Consider the following 26,993-nt stretch of genomic DNA (forward strand, 5'->3'; position numbering starts at 1 on the left):
CTGCTGGTTGATCTGGTTGACGTCATGTTCATCTAGTTGTTGTCTGGGTGAAGCTAGCCTCTTGACCACAACTTTGAAGACATGTCCTGTGTGATGAAACAGGTTCCAGTTCTAGATCACCATCAGTACAGCATTAATATATGCAGGGATTACAGGTGCCTCAGTAGTATTAGACACAGTGTTGGAAGTTTGGAGGTTCAGCTAGCAGCAGCCACTGTAAACATGATGTGGCTTCAGTCTCTTTAACAGAAACACTGAATTTTAGAGCTTAGCTGTAGCATAGTGGAAGGTGGGTGCCACAGGAGGCTGACAGTAGGCAGATAGGCATTTTCCATTCTCTTGATTCCATTAGCAACTTTACCTGATGTGGAAAGATGATACAATGTATTAATGAAGATAGTGATAACGAAACCCAACAGCAGCAGTCTTTGTCAATGCTGGTTTGGTCAGTGAATCTTACAGTTACTCTGGTGGAATGAGAGATCAATGAATGAAGTAATCTTATTACTAAGGAATTGTGCTATGCAGTTTGTGATCTTACAGTTGACAAATGTACGGGCATGGTAAGACTGCTAGCCCCAGAAATTGTTTTGAGTGGCACTCAATTTCCAGGAAAACTATGACCCTTTAAAGTTTTCCAAGCTGAGTGTGGTCAAACTTAGCTTTGTGATATTCAAAAGGAACATCATGAAAACACTCCTATACCCTATTATCTGCGAACCTAGGAGGAACCTGGCCAGAAAATGAGACATCATTCTCCATTCTTACCCCTGTGGCTCAAGATTTTTTGAGAGCTACAGGCAATTATCTATTTGAAAATCTCCTCCTGATGCAGTGCACCTCTTCTGCTGTTAAATAGACTGTACTTAAGAGAAGCCTCATGTTGTTGTTGCAGCAAAGCAGTTACAATTCATATTCAGGCTCCTGCCCAGATTAGTGGGAGAGAGCATACCAGGATGCCTTCAGGAAGTAGTTGAATCTGATATTTAGTTTGAAGTGGAATGTCTGTGGGTACGAATCAAGGGGCTGACTGGCACGGGTGATACAGTTGTGGGGGTCTATTACAGACCTCCTGATCAGGACGAAGGAGTTGATGAGGCTTTCTACAGGCAACTGGAAGTAGCCTCGCGACTACATGCCTTAGTCGTCGTGGGGGACTTTAACTACCCCGATATTTGCTGGAAGACTCACACAGCCAGTCATTCACAGTCTAGGAGGTTCCTCGAGTGCATTGATGATAATTTCTTAATGCAAATGGTGGACGTACCAACTAGGGGAGCAGCGCTGCTAGATTTAGTACTCGCCAACAAGGAGGGTTTGGTCGAAGTGGTGACGGTCAATGGCAGCCTTGGCTGCAGTGACCATGAGATGGTGGAGTTTAGGATCCTGTGTGGGAGGAATAGAATACCTAGCAAAGCCACAGTTCTGGATTTCCAAAGGGCCAACTTTGGCCTCTTCAGTCAACTGCTAAGGGAAGTCTCATGGGAAAGTGTACTAGGCGGTAAAGGGGCTCAAGATAGTTGGTTAGCATTCAAGGACCGCTTCTTCCAAGCTCAGGATCGGAGCGTCCCAATGAGTAGGAAGTCAAGTAAGGGATCTAGGAGACCGGCGTGGTTAAACAAGGAGCTGCTGGGCAAACTCAAGTGGAAAAGGAGAATCTATGGATTATGGAAGGAGGGGCTGGCCGCTTGGGAGGAATATAGGACAGTTGTTAGAGGATGTAGGGAGGCAATTAGGACAGCTAAGGCCTCCTTGGAACTCAATCTTGCTAGTCGGGTTAAAGACAATAGAAAGGGCTTCTTCAAATACATAGCAAATAAAACTAAAACAAGAGGCAATATAGGCCCACTGCTGAACGAAGTGGGTGCCCTGGAGACAGAGGATATAAAGAAGGCAGAGGTGCTGAATGCCTTCTTTGCCTCTGTCTTTACTCCTGCAGACTCTCCCCGAGGGCCCCGGATTTCTATAGCCCCAGAAGGAGTCAGGACAAAGGAGGAGTTTGCTTTGGTAGATGAGGATTGGGTTAGGGATCAGCTATGCAAACTGGACATCTGTAAATCGATGGGTCCGGATGGAATGCACCCACGGGTGCTGAGGGAGCTGGCGGAGGTCATTGCTAGGCCACTTTCCATCATCTTTGGTAAGTCGTGGGAAACGGGCGAGGTGCCCGAGGATTGGCGGATGGCAAAGGTCACACCAATCTATAAGAAGGGCAAGAAGGAGGACCCGGGTAATTATAGACCGGTCAGCCTTACCTCCATCCCTGGAAAGATGATGGAACAACTTATTCTTGACTCCATCACTAGGCATATCAAGGATGAGGGGGTCATTAAGAACAGCCAACATGGTTTTATGAGGGGGAAGTCATGTATGACCAACCTTATAGCCTTCTATGAGGAAGTGACTAGGTGGAGGGATGATGGTAGAGCGGTAGATGTAGTTTTTCTTGATTTCAGTAAGGCATTTGATACTGTCTCACACAGCATCCTCATAGATAAGCTAAGGAAGTGTGGGCTTGACGATCAAGTAGTGAGGTGGATCGAGAACTGGTTGAGAGGAAGAAGGCAGAGAGTTGTGGTCAATGGCGCAGAATCTAGCTGGAGGTCTGTGACTAGTGGAGTTCCTCAGGGGTCGGTGCTGGGACCGGTGCTGTTTAATATTTTCATCAATGACCTGGATGAGGGAACTGAGTGCACCCTCAGCAAGTTCGCTGATGACACAAAACTGGGAGGAGTGGCTGACACACCAGAGGACTGTGCTGCCATTCAGCGAGACCTGGACAGGCTGGAGAGTTGGGCGGGGAGAAACTTGATGAAATTTAACAAGGGCAAGTGTAGAGTCTTGCATCTGGGGAAGAACAACCCCATGTACCAGTACAGGTTGGGGGTTGACCTGCTGGAAAGTAGTGAAGGGGAAAGGGATCTGGGGGTCCTGGTGGATAGGAGGATGACCATGAGCCAGCAATGTGCTCTTGTGGCCAAGAAGGCAAATGGCATCTTAGGGTGCATTAGAAAGGGAGTGGTTAGTAGGTCAAGAGAGGTTCTCCTCCCCCTCTACTCAGCCTTGGTGAGGCCGCATCTGGAATATTGCGTCCAGTTCTGGGCCCCTCTGTTCAAGAAGGACAGGGAATTGCTTGAAGGAGTCCAGCGCAGAGCCACAAAGATGATTAAGGGAGTGGAACATCTCCCTTATGAGGAGAGGCTGAGGGAGCTGGGTCTCTTTAGCTTGCAAAAGAGGAGACTGAGGGGTGACCTCATCAATGTTTACAAATATGTGAAGGGTAGGTGTCAGGATGATGGAGCTAGGCTTTTTTCAGTGATATCCAGTGATAGGACAAGGGGCAATGGGTGTAAACTGGAACATAGGAAGTTCCACGTTAACATCAGGAAGAACTTCTTTACTGTAAGAGTGACAGAGCACTGGAACAGGTTGCCCAGGGGGGTTGTGGAGTCTCCTACACTGGAGATATTCAAGGCCCGCCTGGACAAGTTCCTGTGTGATGTACTGTAGGTTACCCTGCTCTTGCAGGGGGGTTGGACTAGATGATCTTTTTAGGTCCCTTCCAACCCTTGGGATTCTGTGATTCTGTGATTCTGTGAAATGTTTCTTCCAGCAGGTCTTCCCATCTTCTTTCCATGATTAACTCTAATGGCCATTCCCTCCTCACCTCAACCCTGTGGCATGTATATTCTTTGTTCTGTATAAATAACATATAACAGTCTAAGAAGAAACACATGGAAGAGGTTTTTTTTCATCCACTGAACTGATCATTTAGACACTGTCCCCTCTGTCTCCCCCCTGCAAGATATCATGCTTCAGACTTGAATCATTCCTTTTACTTACCTTAGAAAATCTGTACAAATCTACAATGTTGTGTACTTTTCTGTAACTTCAGCTTGTGCAGGATAAAAATACATAGATGAAAACGTAACAAGAAGTATTAATTGAGATCTGTATGCTGCCCTGAAGTGTGATTAGTTCCTCTATACAGATGTATGGAAAATGTGTATGTATATATATATACTCATATATATACAATATATAAATATTGTATCTTCTTCGCTCTTGGTAATTAGTAGTAGCCTACACAAATAGTCTCACTGGATTCAGCAGGTTTGTCAATGCAAGTAACTAGTTACCAGTGGAAATAAGAGGGTTCACATTCTAGCCCACAATGAAGGAAAGTACCGATAATATCCAGAAGGAAGAAATCACATTATTGGGTAATTTTTCATTATAACCAGCAGTGCTTACCCTTCATGGTTTTTTGTAATAGTTGAAAATTGCTTTACTGTTAATGAAAGAGCAGCTGATAGTTTTCATTATTGATGTTTATAGGCTTCAGTCTTTAGTTTTTCAGCTACAGAGTGGGATAGAATCACAGTTCACTGGGGTCCAGAGCTCAATCAAACCATTGCATTCACTTAATCAGCATCCAAAACCTGATGTGAATGTTGGAAATAAACATTAAGGTTACTAACATTATGTGGGAAAAACAGAATTATGTACACTAGTGCAGTATACCATGAACACAAAATGGGGATGAACACGAGGAAGGTAGAAAGCTGTTGATTTGTTGTTGATTTGAGCAAACTATTAAACTGCATCAAATGTGACTTCAGAGCAATAAATATTGAAAAGCTTTGCAGTCATACACAGTAATAGATACAGTAAATGGGTACTAAACAAAATATTTATCTGCTTAGTACTATATAGGTAAGCAGATGTCCTTGAGTTGCTGCCAGGCTGTGCTGAAATGAATGCTCTATTTCATAAAGATGAATTTTGCAAACAAGGAGGACTTGAGGGACCCAGGCCATTAAAAAACATTACTGTATCTTGACCACTGGCAATTTGTTACAATAGGAACTACGCTTTTATGGTTAGGAATTTCAAAGAGCTGTATGGACATTTTTCCTAAACATTGTGTAGGTGCATGGACGTGTAAAGAATTATGCAGTAAATTCTGTGGCTGAGAGATAGAACTGGCATGTTACAAAGTTGCCTACTTACAAGTACTGTGCTGATGGCGTTGCTATTCTTGACATTCTAATTCTGCTTTCAAGTCTCTTGAGATGATAAACTCCAAACAGCACAGTGCCATAAGCTAAGAGAAAGAAGGAGAATGACTGGTTTTTAGTGACAGTGTTCTGAGAGAGCGGCCGAGACATTATAAGGTTTGTCAGGGAGCATAAAAGCCTTTATGGAGCAAGTGAATTAGGCTTCCTCTGTTGTTAACATATCCAAGATTGACAGTGAGCAGGGTGGTTTCAAACAACTACTCAGTTTCTTGCTTTTAATAGTTAATGGGAGGTTGGGCTATAAGCTGAGATCAATCCCAGAGTAATAAATTTTACATTATTATATTTGTCTTTTTTGAAATACAAACACTAGAGGATCTATTCTCAAATGGCTTCCGACCCATTTTTTTCATAATTAATACAGGAAATTCAAAGAACGTGACTCCCTGTACAGCTTAGACAGAGGCAGAGCTGTATTCATCAACATGGATTCATTAGGCTGCTACCAGGCATGCAGTTAGTTTGAAGAGCTGCAAAATGGTCAGTTATGAAGAAGGGAAAGCTTTGCCATGAAAACCATAAACCACATGTTATCATAGGTGAAAGATAAGTTTTTTAACTTTGATGTTGACTCTACATAGTTCAAGAGTTACGGCTGGATTTATCCAGCCCTACTGACATTGGCCTTGGCTTCAACGCAACAGCAGTATGGAACAAATTGCTCTTCGTTTGTTTATTTGAAGGGCAGTATTTAACAAAAAATTGTGTCAGAGGTTCACTCTGAATAAGAATAGCAGAGTCTCTCGTTGTTCAGATCTGGAGACTTATTTCTGGGTCATCGTATTCAATATGACCGCACCATGGCTCAGTAGGCTTTGTCTTCTATATTGGGTAAACACATCTGTTACAACCAAGAAAAGGAGAATTATTCACTCCCACTTAAATCTTATGTACTATTCAAACAGTTTCATCTGTGGCATTGAGATGTAAGGAGTTGTTTTTTCTTAGCCTTCTCATTTTTGTTACTTATAAAAACCTCATTCATGACCTGACACAGTATTTTATGAAGTCAGCAGAAAGGCTGACACTGTTTTTAATGAGCTTTGGATCACACCCTGAGTTTTTCATCAACACAGAATAAATCCTTTCACTGCAGACACCAATGTTAAATGTACTGTAGGAAGGTCCAAACTCACTCCTCAACTAGCTCAAGATTTGAAGTCAACACAAGCAGCAAGTAGGAGAACTCTGGGATCATTAAGAGTGATATTACCTGTCTCATGTATCTTTGTTCTGGGATGTACTATGACCAGAGTTTTTGTCGGACATATTCCTAAACCAGACACAATTTGGTCATGTTCATTACCAAGCTTTTTTAAGGTACAGCCCCTATCTCTACCAACTCTTTGGAATGACAGTAAATCCTGATTTCACTTGGAGTGTAAGTGAAACCTTAGATATCAGATGTTACTGTGTTTGCCTTTGCTAAAGAGAGTTGACAGGTTTTCCTAAAACACATGTAGGTTGGTATTTTGCCATCGAGAGAAAAGCCAAGAGATCTATTTGAAGCGCAGTGCAAACCTGCAAGTGTGTTGATATAAAATGAGCTTTACCATTTTTTAAGTGTTATGCACAGTGCATAAAATATTACAGATTGATTGTACTGGAAAAAACTAACGGTTAGGTACATAATTCCATAAAGGAAAACTGATGTTAGGAGTAAATGCAGGCTATCTTTTCAAAAAGACCAGGTGACTTTTTTGCTTTGAGTCTGATGCAAAGCAGTCTTGTTCAGCAGTAAAGTAAGATTTTGATCTGGAAGTTGAAGGAGTGGTGTAACTGTACAGCCTTTCTTGGTTTTGGCTTTAAAAGTTGATGTGTTCCAGGAGTTTTAGATCCTCACAGCATTTTTGGTCGATCTTGAAAGAAAGTAGGAAAATTACAAGTATGTTGTTACATATTATCTCCTTATGTGAATATGGGAAGTGTGTAGTGAGAGTATTGGGTGGAATAAACTGAATTGCATCTAATAAAATTGAGAGTAGCCACAGAGTGAGCCAGCTTAGAACAGCTAGTAAAATCAAGCATCTGTATTTACAATGCACTGACATCTCCCTAAGCGTTGATGTGTCTTCATAGAAAAGAAGTGGGCAGCCTGTGGTGACTTTACAAATGAAAGATGAAACTGCATGTACCATTTACCTGCTAGATGCTGTTGTTAGGCTATAAGTTTTAAATGGAAAATGTCCAGATATGCTGCTATTTTAGTGCAGAGGAAATATGCAGGTGATGAAATTAAGCACCTGAGTGCTAAGTGGTTTTAGATTGCAACATTTGTTTAAAACACATTGTAGGTTTTGTAAGTGCACACTGGATATACCATGTTAAGATTTCCACTCTTGTAAGTTATACATTGAGCATTATGCAAATAAGCCATTACTTACTTAGATGGTAGACTGATCTCTTTTTGTCCCAACATGACAAGTAAAGTATGTTTCCATTTGTTATCCCCATCTGTCACAAGCTGATAAATCTCAGATCCATAGTAGTCTTATCTGAATGTATTTGTTACAGTCTTGCTTTGCTGGGCACAGTGATCTATCACATACTGCGTATCATTTTCATTGTGTAAGGAGCTGCATTTTTTGTCTGTCAGGAGATAACTGGAAGTACTTGATTTCTTCTCTGCAGAGGCTCCGATTTGGGAAAGCATTTGGTTCAACTCATCCCTGTTCTTCACATCACAGAAACGTGTTCTTCAAGCATATGCTTAAGAACTCTCTTGAATAGATACGCATTTCTGAATCAGAGCTAGGGTATTTTAAGGCATTGCAATTGCTGTATTTTGTGTTGATTGCAGTATATAAAAAACACTAATATTGCGCTTACTGCAGAATTTTCAGAGATAAAGGCCCCTAAATGTTGACATATAGTCTTGTTTGTTTCTATGAATCTATTTGCTATATGAGAACATCCTGATTTTTGTAGAGTGTTGGTTTGCATTGGTGCAAGTGAGCTGATGATATTTATTCCTGTTTTACAGCGGGAACAACATACATCTTTAGCAAAGGTGGTGGACAGATCACTTACACGTGGCCTCCTAATGATCGGCCAAGCACTCGTGCAGACAGACTGGCAATAGGGTTTAGTACTGTGCAGAAAGAAGCTGTGTTGGTACGAGTGGACAGTTCTACTGGGCTTGGAGATTATTTAGAGCTGCATATCGTAAGTATTATTTCCACACGCCTGATATTTCCTCTTGATTGCTCTTATATTTGTATTTTTTAAAATGCATTTTGTTTTAATGTAAATACAGTGGTTTGTTAATGAAGCTTTCAGGGTCAATGGTGAGCTAAATGATAATGGTTTATAGCATACAGTACTGTAAAGGGTCTCAGGCATTTATACAGTGCTACTTTACGTGGCTGTTCAATTAAAAATCATATCATGTACAGTTACAGTACAATAAAAAAATCATACCTGTACAGATGCAGCAGTTTACTGCAATCTAATTACATAAAACAGGATTTAGCAATGTCAGAGGAAGGTGCATTAATCCTGGAGGATTTAATCTGGATCCAATGGGGGAATTACAGTGTATCACAGTTGACGGTGCTTACCGTTAATACTAGAATTTACCCTCTGGTTTCACCATACCTTTTTCATGATAAATCTTTAGCAGAAAGCAAGATTGTCAAGCTAGGAAGTCTGAAAATGTAATTTCAGCTGCCTTAAAGCAAATAACTAGCAATCAAAATTGAAAGCATCTGAATTTTTATGGCAACATAAATAAATAATCAGTTGAGATAAACGTAACTAGGGCAGTATAAAATTTTGCTTAGATTAGTCGCAACTTTCTTAATGTATTAGTTTGATTTTTATTTAAGAATCTCTGTACTTTCAGGAACAGAAGAGTTCCTTTTGAATAAAATTACTTATTGATCTACAGCCAATTACACTTTTACCCTCAGAAAGCAGTGATCATTTGCTGTGATTCAGCAGTGGTAATTTTCAGAATCTGAGGGAATTATGGTATTCAGTCTTCCCTGGCTCCTTATTTGTGGAAAGGCACTCTTGCATTGTGGACCAAGGCTGGTGTTGCAGAATCTTAATTTAAAAATGCAAACAAAGTAACTTCTCCCAGGTGCCAGAAAAACTGAGAGGCTGCATTTTTCAAGGCAAGTATTGTGTTGCTGAAGAGGATTTCCAGAGCCACATCTAACATCAGGTGTCTTGTTATTATTTGCCCATTTCTTTGCAATCTGAGACCAGAATCACCCGCTGAGATTAACAGTGTTGTTTTCTTCTTACAGTGTTTTATTTTTCATTAACATAATAAGGAATGTTTTTCTTGTAGTTTTACTATACCCAAACTCTATCAAAACTGTAATATTCCTGTGATCTTTTGCCTAGCCTTGATTTTTCCATTTTAAAACCAACATTTGGTTCGGTAATGGAGTTGGCGATCAAAAATTATTGCCTGCTTGTGTTTATTATATTTTACTTTATCTTTCCCAAATACCTTTCTAATACCCATGATGTAGAAACAGACAGTAAAAATAAAAGAGTTTTTGAGTTTTCTATGGTGAGAAACACTACCAGCTTAATAGGGATGGGGAACATAATAAGTTCTACTTTACTGGTCTTCTGAAATTTCTGTGAAAGCAGCAACAGAGCAATCATGCTCTGTGAGGGGATCCTGGCCTCCTCCTGTTGCCTTTTCAAGAGCCTTCAGGAACCTGCTTGGAGCCTGCTCTGCTTCAGAGCAAACTCCATGATAACTGTGCAGAAATTTAACTGGAACAAGGCTGGAACTTCTGAGAGCTGCTGCAGTGTAGTCTCTCTCTAGAGTGAAGACACTAAGGGGTTGGCCTGAAATCCTAAGACATCTGGTAAGGACTTTTTTACAAGGGTCATCAGTGTTAGGTAAAGCTTGGATAACAGGTGGGATATAATATCCCAGAATCTTTTTCAAATAAGAATAGCATTTGAAAGAAAGTTGAAGGGCAGTATTTTCAGAAGCACTCATGATACCAAGGAACATGTATCTTACTAAAGCTGGTGAACTGTGGGCGCTTCTGAGAACTTTACCTGAGATCTGTTTTAGCGCAGCAAGATGTTGTGAAGCATTGCGGTGATAAAAATAAAAAGGAACATAGAGTAGCCTGTATATATGTTTGAAAATAGTTTATTGGATTGCAGTTTTTCAATACTGGCAGCAACTGCATTAAACTTGCCGTAATGAAAGTGGTAGGAGGGTTGTGTCATTCAAAACTTCCTTCCTGCACTCTTGTTGAGGTGCCACTAAGAATGTCCTATGTACTAAGTAACCAGAAACATGCAAAAGTGAATAGTGGAAGGTGAAAAAACAGGCAGGAGGGAAGGGTCATCATGTTCCTTTGAATACACCCACTCACCAGTTTTGTGTGACGAATATGCATGAGCAGTAGATGCCTGTGTACACTGAGATGCACTGTGCATGGATAACTTACCTGTGTTGTAACAGGTTAACATGATAACAGGGGTATAGCTGTGCTTTCATTATGCTGGGATTCAGTTAAAGCATGATAGAAACTGGTTCTTTTGATACTGAGCTTTCATTTTACGCAGGAGGTCCTTAATCACACAGTTGCAGCATTTCAAGCAGATGCGTAAGGATAGGTTTTAAGTGTCTTTTCAGCAGAATGATGGCTAAGAAAGTTTAGAACTATTGCTTTGAGTTAAAAAAATGTGAATGGTAGTCCTCCCTAGCAGGTTGGGAAGGGCACTTATTTGGGATGTTTCAGAACAGAGCTGTGAAGTAGCTTGCTCTTAACCTTCTGCATTCTAGAAATGGAAGAGGAAATTACGAGTTTGATTACAGTACTTCAGTGTGTGCTTGCCCTCTTTATTATTCTGTTTACTTAAAGATGATGTAAACCTAATAATGAAATCAAGCTCATAACAAATTCTGATTTCGAAAATTGCTACTTGATCATCTGAATCACAGCTTTAGTGTTAGGTTAGGAACACATTTATTTAAACTAATCATTTAACCTCCCCAAATAACCATTGTTAATATGAAAACATTTTTAAACTTGTGTAATCTGTGTTGCTACCAGATGCTTAACAGTGCCAGTGCGAATATTTTAAATTCCAAGATAGGTTATTGTAAAACTCCACCTGCACTGTAGCATTCTCAATATAAAGTACTGGTTGTGTGTATGAAACGTATACATCCCTGTGCTGCAAGAAAGGGATGTTAATATGATTTAGTCATCCAGAGATGCAACGTTTAGTTTTCATAGCAGTCACTTTACTTCTGTTATAGATGTGGTCTCCTGTGCAGTGTGAGACTGCTGGGAGATCTAGTTCAGGAGAAAATAGATATCATGCCTGAAAGTCTACTGCTGCTGCCTTCTCCTGTTGACAGATAAAAGGAAAGAGAGCTCTAAGAGTTATTATAATCCTCCTTTTTTTTTCCCCTTTTCTTGGCATGGTCCATATCCACCTCCATGTCAAAAGGAAAAAGGGGGACAGTTTATTCACACAGTGTTCAGTTGATCAGCATGTGCACTTCTGTGCTTAGCTTTTTCATGGATTTCTAAAGCCTTTAGGTAATTCTGTCAGTGATTCCTGTTCCTATCTCTGCTCCTCTTCCCACCCTCTTCTCCCAAGCCATTAGACAGAAAAGTATGTATGTCATCATCTTCCACAGGCACTGTGCTTTTGCTGCCTTGAGTTTCGAGGTTTTCTATGGTGAGGACAAAGATGTTGCCTCAAAGGGCTGAGAAATAGTGTAAAATTGCTCTGAAAAGTAAGCATGCTGACTGAAAGTAGCATAGGAAACTGGCATTCTCCTGTGTGGCACAAGTAGTATTTCCTCTAATAATGTAAGGCAAGAAGGATAAATTTCCGTCAGTAGTCTTCAACCATATTGTTTTAGGTATAAATTAAGCTGTGTTTTTATCTTTCATTGTTAAAATGAAAGGCTTTAAACTATAACAAAATGTAGCTGTTTGCATGCCTGATGGAAAGAGTCAGCAGTTTCTGTGTCTTCCTTGGTTCTGTCATTTGTTTTAAACCCAAAAAACTTTTGGAGCACAAAAGCAGTGTGAGTTTTTTTATGGTTACAGCTGATTCTAGAATTGAGAATGAGAAGTTTATATGGGGGATAAAGCCAGCAGTGCATTTCAGATCTTACAGCTATGGGACACCAGCCACTTGAGCTAAACTGGGCACTTCCATTGTCTCAAGCAGGGCGAGAAATTACTGATTAAGCTTATTTACGGATATGGAAGTGTTGAAGTAGGTGAAATGGTGAAGATCATTCTGAGAACAAACATCCTAAGGTTTGAAACAGGGAATAAGGCAGGTGTGACAGCATTTTGAATGTTGTCCTAACCCTGTTCTGGAGGAAGCTGGGGAAAACCACTCTAATTCCAGCAAGAGAAGAGTGTCAATCCTACCATTATACATGCTATAGTAAACATAAAAAAATAGAAATTAAACACAGGGTAGATTGTGGGAGATATTTTTGTTTCATTCTCTTTAATGTTGTTAGGAAAATATAGGGGAAATGTAAAGCAGTAAGAATAATGCTGTGATGGGAAAGCTTCGAAAACTATTTTAAAAGATGTGATAACATGTTACCTGAAAAAGTATGGTATGATTAAGGAAAGATAATATCAATATATGCAAGGTGTAATATGATTAGCCTGAAATACTCTGAAGATGGAGCATTACTGGCATGATAGATTAATCAGTATTGTATTTAGATTTTCTTAATGTGTTTGTGAAGCCTTCAGTTACAGCTAATGACTGAAGTGAACAGTCGTACGAGAGAAAATATTCTATGTTTTACAGAAAATTGGGGATTGGATCATGAATAAATTCAGTTTGTGCTCTTTGTCTCAACTTATTTATGTACTGCGTCTGTTAAAATATGTACTGTAAGAAAGGCATTTTTCATTTGAAACTTTTTCCATGAGGAAGATATGGATAGAAATAAATGGAAAGCTTTTGAGAGTATGTGTCAGCTTTGGTTCAAAATTCTTATGGTTTCAAACGAAGTTAATGCTTCCCCATTTTCTGAACTATTTAGTCTGTTTCTGAATACGATGTACTGAAATTTTATAAACTAGGAAAATGTTTTAATATCTCCAAATGAAATGCTGACTTTTTTGTAAAAAATAGAAATGGCTATCAAGGGAGGTTGATTTTCATCTTTAACTTACTAGAAAATTCTGCAGAAGCTCTCTCTGAACTTTTTTCATACTAATTTGTTTGAGCTTTTGGCAAAATAAGAGGACTATTATTTACTGCTCACATCCCTCTGTCTCATATATATGGAGTACTCTTCTGCACAAGGCTTTTAATAGCTGACTGTTAGATTCTATTGAACATACACATAATATATGGATAATTTTAATTTATGCAAGTATAATGACCTTCCCTCAAGTGAACAGAAATAGTAAAACTTGAGTGAGGATCAGTGTTTTGCATTGAGCGTACCAGAGACAAAATTGCAGTGCCTTAAGATAAATGAATTTGTTATTCTCTTTTGAATACTTCACATATCTTGGGCTTAATGCCTAATGGAAAGTCAATTGAAAGATTCTTATTGACTTTGTTGTATTTGAATCAGTGCCTGGAGAGTTGGATGTACTCTCAGTAAGATTGATGGTAAAAATACCTTTGATTTTAGTGGTCTGTTTTGGAGCTTATTAATTTCCCAGGAAGAGTTTAATAGTATTGAAAAAAGACATATTCCCAGAATAATGTTTCTTCTAATAATCATCTTTCAAATATGGAATTCCTAATTATTATGTGTGTATCTGTGCAATGTAAAGATTTGATAAGGCCAGTGGTGGCATGTATATGCATGAAACAGTAGTGAATTTGAATTCAAATTATTTATGTCCAGGAAAGGCTAAAAGAGCTAGGTTTCAAAAACGTGAAATGGGGAAGTGCTGAGCATGCACATCAGGGGCTAAAGTCAATGGAAGCTGAACATAGCACCTCAGAAAATCAGGACATCATGATATCAGCTAAATGGGCACCAGGGATCACTCTGGAGCCCTGGAAAGAATTTGGATCATTATGTTTATCAGGGTTGGGATATTTAATATTCTGCTGCCTGAAGCACAAGAAAATTTCTTGAGCCTGGTGTTATCTAAGCCATAGTTCTGCTAATATTTGGTATTCCTTTATTATGCTTATATACATCATATGTATTTGTGTGGTTTTTTTCCCCTCATTCATATAGGTGTATGGAAAATGTTATAGGAAGTTTAACTGTTGAGGGCAGTGATCATTGTTCTCTTTGGGGAACAAAAAATCCAGCAAACAAACTGTGTTAATCTTTAAACTGCAGAAAAATTACTAAGAAAGAAAGGTTTTCTGGTTCGCTTATGGGTTTGAATAATGAAAAGCAGTGCAATCAAAAAAGAATCATTTATAGGACTAGACAGGCAGGTGAGAATGCAATTCAGTGTACACAAACATTATATTAATTAGAATGGGAGCAATGAATTAATCTAGGGAATTTGTGCTAAATGCAGCAATCATTCACCTCGCTGATCAGGTTAAAGATCTAAGTCTGTAGAAAGGAAAATAAATAAATCACTGAAATGGTCAGACCATGCCTTGAAAACGTTCAGTTAAGTTATTCTTTTGTATTAGCAGAGACATAGATTAAAAAAGCTCTGAAAAGGGATTTGATGATATAAGCTGTTTGTTAGTGCCTCATCTTGAATACTCTGCACAGTCTGAGGGACAGTGGTCTGTTCTTGCCAATAAACAGGCCAAATTTCTGAGACAAGGCTATGAAAATGTGCTAAATCTGGCACAGAACAGACTGGCACCTTAGTGAATGAAAAATATGAATGGAATTTGGACAGTTGCTATAATTAAACAGTTTGGCTACGACATCTGTAATGGAGTGCAAAGGGGAAATTGTGATGCTGGCAGGGAAGATCTGATCTCCCAGCTGTGATTGACTTGTTTCCCAGCATAGAAATGGGCTTGAGAGAAGCAATTCCTTTCATCTTGCTCTTATTTTGTGATGAACAGAAGTTCTCACTTCTTCTTCTACCCCGCTAATAACTCCTTTTTTCATCCTGGTCCTTTTGTGCTTCTGGGAGGATAAAAGCTTCCTTCCTCAAAAAAACCCAAAAAACATGCTGATGCTATATGATTGAGGCACTGGCATAGGGTGTCCAGAGAAGCTGTGGCTGCCCCATTCCTGGCAGTGTTCAAGGCCGGATTAGACGGGTCGAGTGGAAGGTGTCCCTGGCCATGGCAGGGGGTTGGAACTGGATGAGCTTTAAGGTCCCTTCCAACCCTAACCATTCTGTGATTCTGTGATGGGGTCACCACCTGCCAGCCCCTTGGTGAGAGAAAATTGTGCAATCAGTAAGACCTAAATTCTCAGCTAAAATACCATGTGTCAGTCAAAAAAGTGCTCCAGCCCTCAACAATGATTTATCTCCTGATATGCTTTCTCCTAGCAAAGATGTAGAGCCTGTCTGAGGATGACGAGATACTTAAAACACTTCTGGAGGCCCCATATTGGAATCATCTGATAGCAGTATGGAAAGAATTGCACATGGCCATGGAGTTGTATGAAATGATCTTGCAGAGCAGATCATGGGCTCTTAAGATCCCTTCTGATCTCATGTATCTCAATATTACACTGTAAATTGAATACATCCGTTGGCTGAACTGCTTAATGTCCAAAGCTTTGTCACTGAATTTGATGGCAAGTCTTCCTTTGTCTTTACTGTTGCAAGCTGTATACAATCGGGACTTTTGGTCCAGCATGAGGGGAGAACATAAATATGGAACCTAATTTTCCTGGGGCCTTGTTGAATTTAAAAAAATCATAAAAAGATTAAGAATAGAACAGGTATATACTAAAAAATAACCCAAACTCCCACAGATGTTTTAGAACCATCCCAGTCTTATCAGGAGCTTTTAATCCAAAATTTCCTGTGCTGGTTACTACCCAACATCTGTGCATATGAAGGTTACAGTTATTTTAATAACTTGGCACCAACTTTTCCAGAACATGTATAAAAATATATATTGCCATGTATAAAAAGAGCTGATGAAAAATTTAGCAGATGTTTTAGCAACCTTATTAAGTTTTAAAGAATACTTGACTGTTTGCAACAGCAGAACAATTGAGATGTTCACTGAAACTTGACTGATCACCCAAAGAAAGAAGCACTGAATCATGGGAAATTATTGTGGTTATTTGGAGAATGAGAGCTCTGGATGATTGAGGGTCACTTCCAAGAGCTAGTGACTTTTGTCCACATATCCTACACGAGTACTTCTCTGTTTATTATTTCTGTTGTATATTTTATTAAGCATATGCTGTTTGTTATATCCAGTAATGTTTTATTTCTTCTGAATATAAGCTAGAACCCAAGATCTGGCCCATTAATTCCCTGTCTTTTAAACTGATGAGCTCTAAGTGAGGATCAAGATATAGCTTGCACTGCAGCACAAAGTACCAGGGTAGCAGTTTTTCAGTGAACATGCGCTGTGAACAATATCATTTTTAATGCATGTAACAGAAATCAGCCTGTTGATGCCGAACAGGAGTGGGGGAAAAGCTCTGCTGGTGGCCTGAATGGCATCTGATCTGAGCTCCACAGAATTCTCATCTCACTATTTCCACTATTAATTTGTCTGAAGAAACTGCAGAAATACAAGTGAGTATGAGCAGGATCTACATCAGGCCAAAAATCTGCTGGAAGGTGAAAGGTACAGAGGTAATTTTACAGGGCCTGCTGCTTTGCTTCAGGCATTTGTTTAAGTAAACATTGCTATTATAGTTAATCACTTTGTGCTAATAAGGAAAGCTCATCTTAATACTGTTCTGGTTTTGTGAGATACTACCCTAATTGTACCTCATAATGAGTTAATTAGACCACTTACTTAATTCAGGTTTTGCTCTGTGGTGCCTCAGTGTCATCACCAAACTGGAAACGTGTTTTAATACTTAATGCTAGTTTGCTTTTTTTGCTTCTAGACTGAATACATCCATTGACTGAATACATCCATCCATTCTAGACTGAATACATCAATTTTTTTGCTTCTAGACTGAATACATCCATTTTGCTGTCTTGAACCTTTCTCACTTTTCACTTATGCCCTGGTGTCAGTGAGGAATAGCTATATATAATTTAATTTGATGGGTAGAACTGAACACACTGGGCCTCGTTGCTACTTTCATCCAATTTAGTTACTTAACTCTTACAATCTTTGCCACTAACTCATTGCCCCAGGGTCATGCAGGAAATAGAGCCAGAGCAGGGAATTGATCTGGATTTCCTGAAACCCAGGTTACCAGTTATTATAGAATCCCAGACTGGTTTGGGTTGGAAGAAACCTTAAAGCTCACCTAGATCCAACCCCCTGCCATGGGCAGGGACACCTTCCACTAGAGCAGGTTGCTCCAAGCCCCGTCCAGCCTGGCCTTGATCACTTCCAGGGATGGGGCATTTTATCTGTATCTGCTTTTCAGTACCTTGCCCATGCTTTCTGATCACTCTCTCTGACTTGAGCATGACACACTTGAAATCAGTGCACCTCCACTGCTGGTGTATCACTGAGCAGCCTTTTCTCTCCCAGCAACAACAGTATGTGTACAGTATTTGCCTTCCCTGTCAATTTTACAGTGATTCTTCCCATATGACAGTGGGCTGCTAGTGCTGTTAAATCTCTATTTGGTGGGTTTTTTTTTTTCATTTAGAACATGCCAGTCACAAGAATTGCTGCAAGAATATCAGACAGGATAAAGACTTAATGAACTGATATTGTCAATGTTCTGAGGGTTTATGTTTAATGTAACAATCCAACTAACAACAGGTGAGTTTTCCTGTTAAGTATTCGGAGAGGCTTAAATATATCTCTGTTCGTGGAAGCCAATTTACCCTGAAGCATTCTGATGTTCCAGAGGATGGAGTAGCTGAAGGAACTGACTCATGTATTTCTTGGCTTTTAATAATTACTTAGCTTACATTGAATAAGGGATCCTGGGGAACAAAGGAAAGACACAGTCCTTCAGTTTTGCCAGTTCTCTGTGAAATTACCCTGCAGCCTTTGGCACAGCAGCATGAAACTACTAACGTGACTTTAAATTCTTGTGCTAGAATTTGTAGGTGATAATCTATGTTCAGTCAAGGACAAAATGTAAGTCCAGATATTCCCTCAGGGAGATGTAAATCATTCTTGCTGCTGCAGCATTAGACATTCTCTGTGGTCTAGGAAAAGCTGCTTGTACAGGACTGCGAAGTATTCCCTCTGTGTATTACACTGTTGTGTCAGGCACTGCTCTTCATCCCAAGCCTCTGTATTGAAGGATGGGGTTGAAACATTACATCCTCAACAATCTCACCACTCTTCATTTTGGGGCTGGAATCTCATTTTCTGTTCAGCCCTTACCTTGGTGGACTTGTGATTTTCTGTCTACACACTGAGCGCTACAGACTGCATTCTTGCTGGTCACTGTGAAACCCCAGTAATGTCTTGAAGCCTTATTGTTCCCCATATGGGGTTTTTTATTCCTGACCCAGTGAATTCCAGGCAAGAATAGAGAGTTCCAGGAGCAAAACTACTCAGCCTTTCCCTTGCATAGCAGATGGAATTTTTAAGACTCACTGTGGATTACATTGCAGTGCCTTCTCATTTAGGGACAAGCACAAAGAGCATTATCATATGTGAAGCTACTTTACAGTAACTTCTACCAATTAAAATAAAAAGTGGAAAGATTATGTTATAGAGCCTTAATAACCACTCAGCATATTTGATAATGTCACTGCTGTCGGTATCATATTCACCACTATGTTTAATAGCTGAACAGATGCAGCTCACTAGAGCACCACATGGTCTGCAGCAGCAGGGAGTCTTACTTGACAAGTTGGTTTTGTTTTATTTCCTTCCCAGAGAGCCTTCCCTGATATCCCAAGTTTTTGTAGTGTTTTGATTTGCTATTCAGCCAACAGGAGAAGGCAGGGGGATTCTGTATTACCTGTTTTCAAAGCAAGAGGGGTTTTGACTTTTTAGTGGAAGTACTATGAAATACCTAAGAAAGCTAATATAAGGCATGTTTTAATGTAAAATTGTCAGCCTTTGGCTTGGGTTTTAGGAGATACCATGTATCTGCATGCACAGGTTGCTTGTAGGATAACCAATTGCTGGGTTTTGGAGCTGGCTTCCGGTTTGGGGATTATTTTTTTTAATTGCAAGATTTTATGTACACATCTGCAAGTCACTTTGCCCGGTGAGCAGTAACTCCTGCTATACTAGTGCCATGGCAGTTATTTGGTGCTTCTAGAGTTGCTCTCCAAGGAACAATTCATATGAGCATTTTGAGAGACTTTGCAATCATCTAATTGCTTGTCTGGAAAAACACCTGAGTATATACTCTGAGGCTAAAATAACATGGCTGTGCACTTAATATATTCTAAAAAATCACAGGATAATACTGAGTAGATAATGAAGCCTTGGGTATTTGTTTCCAGGAAACATGTAATAAAGAGAGGAACAAGACTAAAAATGCTGCAAGAATTATGTATCCACCTCATATTACCTGGTCCATAAATAAAAGCAGAAACTCCCTTGGTTATATTTCCTATTCCCTGTTAATGTGGTGATACAGTTAAAGATAGGTGCTGCCAAGGACTAACAAAATTAATGGGCAATGTCTTCCCCAGAGCTAAAACCTTGTCGCATCTTTGTGCTCAGCAGATACGCTCCTTTGGGAGATATTTAAGATTTTCTGGGATTCTGTTCCTAATCTACTTTTTAAAATATGTTGCTGGCTATTTAAACTGACATTCTTAAGGCATTGATTTTCATTTCTTCTTTCTTGCTTTTCACTGCATATTCAAACTCAAATAAACCACCGTCACGTCTCCCTGTCACAGCTGTAGTGTGGTACATGATGACACCAAGCTGTGCTAGTGTGGGAGGAGGGGAGATAGGGGTTGCAAGCACTGTGGAGAACTGATTAAAATTCAAAACGAGCTTGATAAAGTGGAGAAATAGTCTGAAATCAGGAAGATGAATTTCCACAAAGGAAAGCACCAAGTTCTGTACCTAAGATGGGAAAATCAAACGCGTAGCTATAAAATGAGGAATAATTGCGGCCAAAAAGCAGTTCTGCAGAAAAGATTTGGAAGTTCCAGCTGATTGCAGTTTGCTGCATACACAGTCAGGCATTGGTCTGTAATGTATTGACAACTTGTGGGGTGGCAGAGGAGGTAGAGAAGTTTATTGTTCTCTTAGTCAGTGCTGCTGAGACTTCAGCTGAAAAAGTATGTCCAGTCTTGAGTGCTTGTCTTTACAAAGGAGGTAAGCAAATTAGGCAGCTAGTTAGAGAACCAGCAATATACTCTAAATGCATAGCTCCTAAGAGGAGAACAAAATAATGGTGTCTGTTTATAAAGAAGAAGACAGGAAGTGACTAGACATTAGCAACATCTTTTAGCCCATGTAGGTTGTTATAAAGAAAGCTGTGGTTAATTTGTCCTGCTTGTCTGTCAGGATAAGGTAAGAAATAGTTGGTTTAATTTGCAACAATGCTGTTGGGCATTGGAAAAAAAAAATCCAGCCAAGTTTGATGGTTAGCAGTGAAACAGGTTACAGATGTAGGGCCTATCAATTTGTGCTTTCAAGATCAGGCTACATTCCTATCAGTAATGGGAATGCCATGGGGACTTCTGCTCTGTTTTCGCTAGAGTTAGCTTAAATGCACTTGCTGTTGTTAGTGAGTGATGGGTGTAGTGAGGTCTTCTTAAGCTGTACACTCCTATTTATGCTGTGCTTTTTAACTGGAAGGTTGAGGAATGATACAAGATGAATGCTTAGATGTAAGCACAGTGATGTCCTCTGTTTTTATAGAATCATAGAATCGTTTGGGTTGGTTGGGACCTTAAAATATCATCTAGTTCATTCCTAAAGACACAAAAGGGAGAGTAAGCTGCTGCTGAGCATTTTACTATGCATTGGTCTTAGCATTGCTACATCAACAAATTCTAAGACTGTGTGCAGCAGCACAAGGTGGAACGTGCTCTCCATTTGCCATATCAACAGCCCCACTTGTTTGACACTGAGCCAGCTGCTTTGCTGCTATATGCAGGAAAGAAACTTGAATCCATACATCTGAGAATTGCTCTGTGGCCAAGCAAAGGCCTGGTGGTGTATTCTTCACCGACTATTGGCATATGCCTCCTCTTCAGCTTGTGGGAAAGGTGGTGGTGATGTAACTAACTTTGCCTCCTCGCCCACCTCTCAAATGTTAGCAAGTGTTTGCTCTGGTGGCTGTGTGGGTGTAGTGAGGCAATTTGAACCGTCCTGGTGTTAATCCAAAGTAACCCAAATCAGCTAAACAGATTACTGAGCAAAGCTCACTTGATTATATTGCAAAAATAATGTGCAGTTGGGGTGAATTTATTTTCCAGGGGTTTGAGGTATTTGGCCAGTTCACTGACTGCAGATAGTCTGTGAAACGTTCTTCTTAAGGTATCTTGTCACAATAGTGCATGCAGATTATCTAAAAGTTAGTGCGAATCATGGAAGAAAAGCTTTCCTCTTTCATTTCTAAAATGGGCACTGGTTTCTTAACATTAGCGGCTGTTTGTGATGGGACTTTCTAATGATTTTAACTGAATGCTGATTAAAAACATCTTTAGCTACTAACAGTTGTCACAATTTTGGGCTTGTATCTTAAAAGCCCAGTACATTTTAAGCATGGAAGAGGTTTTATCTTTTTAGCGTTGTTCTTTGGGACTGAATCTTGAAACTGTAAATTACTTTGTTAGCAGACTGGTTTCTGGGGTTTCCTCTGGAGTGAAGGCAGGGTATTGCGCTGGGCATTAGCCATGCTGCATCTGCAGAAACTTGATCTGGACTAAATGGGCTTGGGTTTTGGATTGTGGCTTTGCAGTGACAGCTGATGGTGGTCTGCCTAGATGTGAATTGGCAGCATTGCTCTTTTTCACTGCTGTCACCCACGTGCAGTAGAGAGCAAACATGCCAAGAGAGGTGCCAAGGGATGTAAACCTCCCCTACTTGTGTCAATCCATTCTTTAATCCCACTTTCTAATCCCCTTCTCTCCAAGTTGTGTTGTGCAGCTTCACCAGCTATTTTGCACTTCTGCAGCTGCAAAGGTAGGTCATGGATTTGCTTCATTGCCCCAAAATATAGAAGTCACCCAGGCTGATAATGTATGTCCTTTCATGGAGCTGGAAGAAAAATGATGAATAAAATCACTGCTGCGGCGGTGTCAGGATTGTGACTTTATGTGTCTTGTAATGGAGATGTTGTTCAGCATTTCTAATTACGATATTAATCTTCGCTATCACCCTGACACAGGTGTAATATCAGGAATACTAGCGCATGACAAATTTATTACTCTCGACCCTCAGAGTCACCAGTCACAAACACTTGGTTCGCTGGCAAACTGGACTGGTTCCCTGTCGTCCTTCCTTTCCTCTCTGAAGATATTTGAAAGGTTCATGCTGTGTTTTTCCTATAATGTACAGCAACTTTAAAATTGAGGCAGGGAAAGGGTCTTGTGTGAATCATGTTCTCCCAAACCCATAGTACTGATAAGTGATTATCAGAAGCATTCCTTGCATTGTCTGAAATTATAAACAGGATTGATGTCTGCACTGGAATTTTCCACACATAAGTTTATGCTTTAGAAAGCTGACGGACTTGGAGTAGTTTAATTGTTTTTTAAGTGTTAGCTTGTGAGAGAGTTCCTAATCATCAGCAAATGCCTTACCTGTGGAGTGTTGGAGGATGCAGAGAAAGCAAAGTATATTCATGGAAGCACTTCAGAAGGTGAAGGTGGTGGAGCTTTCCCTCCATCATGCTCTGCTGTGCTTTCTTGTGGGCCTGGCTGGTTCTGAGTGATGGTAAATTATGTTATCAAGAGAAAAACTAGCACTCATCCTTTTGGTCGTGTTGGGGAGGTGAATAGCAATGCTTTGACACTTAAGGCTGATCTTTGGGAATTTAGTGGGTGTTTCTGCTACTGCTTGTCTGGCTCCTTTACAAATGTTCAAGGCGGGATGCTAATATTTGGGTTGTTTTTCCTTCACTTTAAGCACATGCTCCTGTCTTGGGAGAAGCTTAATGGGTTTTCAAACTTCTGTTATTTTGATCCAATATAGGTTAGAAACGCCAAACCTCACCCTTGTAGATGCAAATCAAGGGCTATCCATTTAGCAACTGTCCACATGTTTCTGTTCACCACCAGGAACTGGATGCAGAAGGAGAAAGATCAGTGATCTGATCTAGGTAGTACTGCTGTGTAAGTTAGGAAATGATGTCTTTCCAGTCTCAGTGGAAACTGGAATGTGGAAAATTTTTAGAATTGGAATAGAACGTATAGGTGAAGGCAAAGGAGCTCATTCCTTGGCATCACTAACCAACTGGTGCTGACTTCAGTGGGACTTGGACAAACCTGGATTCAGATCCTTTCCCCACCAAGTTCAGACTGGGACCTGATCCAGACTCCCACACTGTAGCTTGAGGACTTAGTATCAACTGTTGACTTGCCTCGGTGACTGATTCTTTGTTCCATTCTATGTTTCTCAAAATGTAAAGTTTTTATTTTTGCTGCTGTACATGAGAATAGTTTTCAACCCACACTAACTCTTTCCCACAAAAAGTATCACAAAGTAAATGGAGATTATATAGTTTGAAGGAAGTCAAGGTGCAGTCATGATCTCACATATTATATATTCAATCCATCTCTGCAATTTCAGATGTGTCCATGAGCTTCCAATTCTGGCTGAGTAACTCCCAATTGAAGGTGTGATGATTGTATAGCTGATGTTAGACACAGATGGAAACCAGTGATGGGCAGAACAGTGTGTATGTATGTTTCTGAGGTCAAAGAAGGGCACAGCCTCACAAAACTGATGTCACTGGAAGCCATAGCCTAATACAACAAGAATTGTTATATTTATTTTATTTAATATAATGAGGAATTGTTTTCTAGCCAGTCATAGTGAAAGCACATCTTCTATATCTTGATGACAAAAAGGTCCTATTTTTTTTTAATGGTCATTATAGTCCTGATATAGTTCCTTCTTGTTGCTAAATTCAGGGGCCACATAGCAATGACTTCCTTTTGGAAGAATCACAGAATCACAGAATCCCAAGGGTTGGAAGGGACCTAAAAAGATCATCTAGTCCAACCCCCCTGCAAGAGCAGGGTAACCTACAGTACATCACACAGGAACTTGTCCAGGCGGGCCTTGAATATCTCCAGTGTAGGAGACTCCACAACCCCCCTGGGCAACCTGTTCCAGTGCTCAACATCTTCAATCAAAGTTTGGGACGGAGATTAATTTTATGTCTTGTTAAAATAAATGGAAAGTATTCCTAACTGTTGCTTCTAGAATTGCTTTGAAGTGCAGGAGGCAAGGAACATGGAGAGCACCACAACAGTTGTGTGACATTAGGGACACATTAAAAGTCACATAAAAAGTAAAAATGTCACTGTGCACCAGCTCTTAGCATGAAACATGGCATATTTGCACTTCCTAGACCCCACTGTACATATCCAAAGGCCAAAACCTTTTCTAAAATCCCTTAATACGACAGAATTTATTATGTCTCCTTAGCACAATTGTGTATGCCTGGAGATGTGTACAAGGGACATGATGATAAAGCACTGTAGTGATGGAAAAGACAGAGCAATTAGGTGAAACATTCTCTTGTACACTGTGGTGGGTATTTCCCTAGCTGTAAGAGAGGTTTATGCATTTTTTATTACCAATTCTAGCCACCCGAGATACTCCGAATCTGGATTCTGTATCATATTTGCTTGATTTATTAACACCCCCAGGAAAACATAGTCAACATAATGATTCTCTGTATTAATCACTTGTTATAAAACTTCCAAAAGATGTAGTAATTCTATCAAAAAATTAATGCATTGGAAGCATTAGTACACACATGAAAGATGATTTTTGAAAGGCTTTTTAATGGTTTAAGAATAAATAACCTTTTAAAAGCCAGCAACTCCCATCTTATTTCCTGCTCATAATGAATTCCTGCAGTAAGTCTTTAAAGGTGCTAAGATTAGATAGAGAGCTAAGTTGTTTGGTTTGGTTTCTCTTGGCTGTCATGCAATTAAGAGGATGCTTGTGATGTCAGAAGTGTAAATGGAGAAAGCTCGTATCACTGTTCATGCAGAATGTTGTGGTCACTTTTTCCCTCACCTCACATCCTCTGAGTAGCAGAAAATAAGGAAGGACGGGTTGAGCTGGAGAGTCCTTTAATGGCTGGTATTACATCTGATAGATTCTTGACAATTCACGATATTATTGTGTGTCAATGAATTTGCTTCATTTTATTTTTTCTAGTTTCCAAGATATTTCTAGTGCAGCATGTACTCGGTGTCCTCTGAATACAGAAACCCGGTATTCAGAGCTTGCATGTGAGTGCATTTTGAGTTTCTAAGAAACGTAAGCATTTGTATTTCTGATTGTGAACCTGCCATGTGATGCTTTTTTTTGTTGCATCATAACAGAAGCCCAAAATGGTTCTAGTGTTGGAAGTAGGTAATCTAGAGGATCACCTGGCCAGCATGCAGCTCCTTAATTTTAGTTACTGATCTTCGTGTTAAATGAAAATAAAGCCAAAGAAGTTTCTTCAGTGCTGCATCACAGCCCTGTTGAGTCCTTTTGAATGAAAGCTTTAAATCTTAAAACCATTTAGTTTACCTTCTCTTTGATTACAGAATCAGTCTTTTAAAATGACAAATACGCAATCATAGCAAATCATATACAAATAATTGATCTAGACAGAATAAGTTGTTTAATGCCTCTTTCCCTTTTTTTCTTCACAAGACACAAGATTACATATTTGTTCTACTTCGTGTTGCTGATCCAGAGCAGTACAGCAGAAGCTAATTCTGATTTCCACAGTGTTAAAGTAAATTTAAAGCATAGCTCATGCCAAAAGCGGATGTCTAAGCTTCATTATGTTTCTGTAAAATTACAGAAAAGGTGGATTCATTTTACATCCTTCTGATATAGGTGCCTCTTGGTCATGTTTTCAACCTTTTCTGCAAGGTCATGAACACTGACTTATTATAAGGCATTATAAGGAACAGAGATTAATTTACAGCTTCTGATAATAGAAAGAAAACCAGTTTTGCAAGACTGTAGGAAGGCAAGGAGCAGTGAAAATACACCTCACCACCATCTTGATGACAAATGTAGCAGAAAAGCCTGTCTCCCTAGGGAATTGCAGTTCTGAAACAAGATTTCTCACCCCTGGATGACTTTGAGCATCATTCATTAGAAGAATACCCCAAAGTGCAAGGGTACAGAGCTTCAAGTTCAATTGCAACACTTCTTTGAATATACAAATCCAGAGCCTTAGCTGGGATCTCCTTTTAAACAAAGGCTGCCTAGTTATACGCATGAATGCTTCAGTTGTGCAGTAAGAACCAAATGGATGTCCTGCTTTCAAGATCTGCCCTTGTGATGTTTGCTCAAAAGCATAAATGAATTTTTAATTCACACCTGTGGCTTCTGCACAAAAAAATATCCCGAGGAAAAGGTGTCAGCCTTGATTGCGGAAAATTTGTTATAACTGCATTATGTATCAAACTTATTATATTGGATGACAATTTCTATTATTTTCACAAGGTCCATTCGGTTTAATTATAATTTACCACTCAAGTATACCATTCTCGTCATGTTAATCCTCAAATTATTCTTCCTTTTACTTTAATAGCTATTTGAGTCACAGAAAGTACACCTAATTAATACCGCTGCACATTGCCACAATTAAACATTAATCAGATTTGATTTTTAGAGTAATGTGCTACCAGTCTTCTAATCTTCTAAGTTACGACCTGATAAAATTTTCATTACCCTAGTTATAAAGTTCTCAATAGGGAAGGAATTTCCCTTCAGCACGTTTAATACGTAGGGGTGTGCTCC

General features: G+C 39.6%; 1 protein-coding gene across 10 annotated transcripts in view; it reads left to right on the forward strand.

Moving 5' to 3' along the window:
• Nucleotides 1–26,993, forward strand: part of NRXN1 (neurexin 1) — a 541,621-nt gene that overhangs the window by 317,741 nt on the left and 196,887 nt on the right. For all 10 annotated transcript variants that reach the window (XM_065679616.1, XM_065679620.1, XM_065679618.1 and 7 more), the window contains one exon: nt 8,065–8,246. In XM_065679616.1, coding sequence (XP_065535688.1) covers nt 8,065–8,246 — 182 coding nt within the window. The remainder of the gene's footprint in view (nt 1–8,064; nt 8,247–26,993) is intronic.

The sequence above is a fragment of the Lathamus discolor genome, chromosome 5 (genome assembly GCF_037157495.1).
Source record: "Lathamus discolor isolate bLatDis1 chromosome 5, bLatDis1.hap1, whole genome shotgun sequence".
NCBI classification, from domain to species: Eukaryota; Metazoa; Chordata; class Aves; order Psittaciformes; family Psittacidae; genus Lathamus; species Lathamus discolor.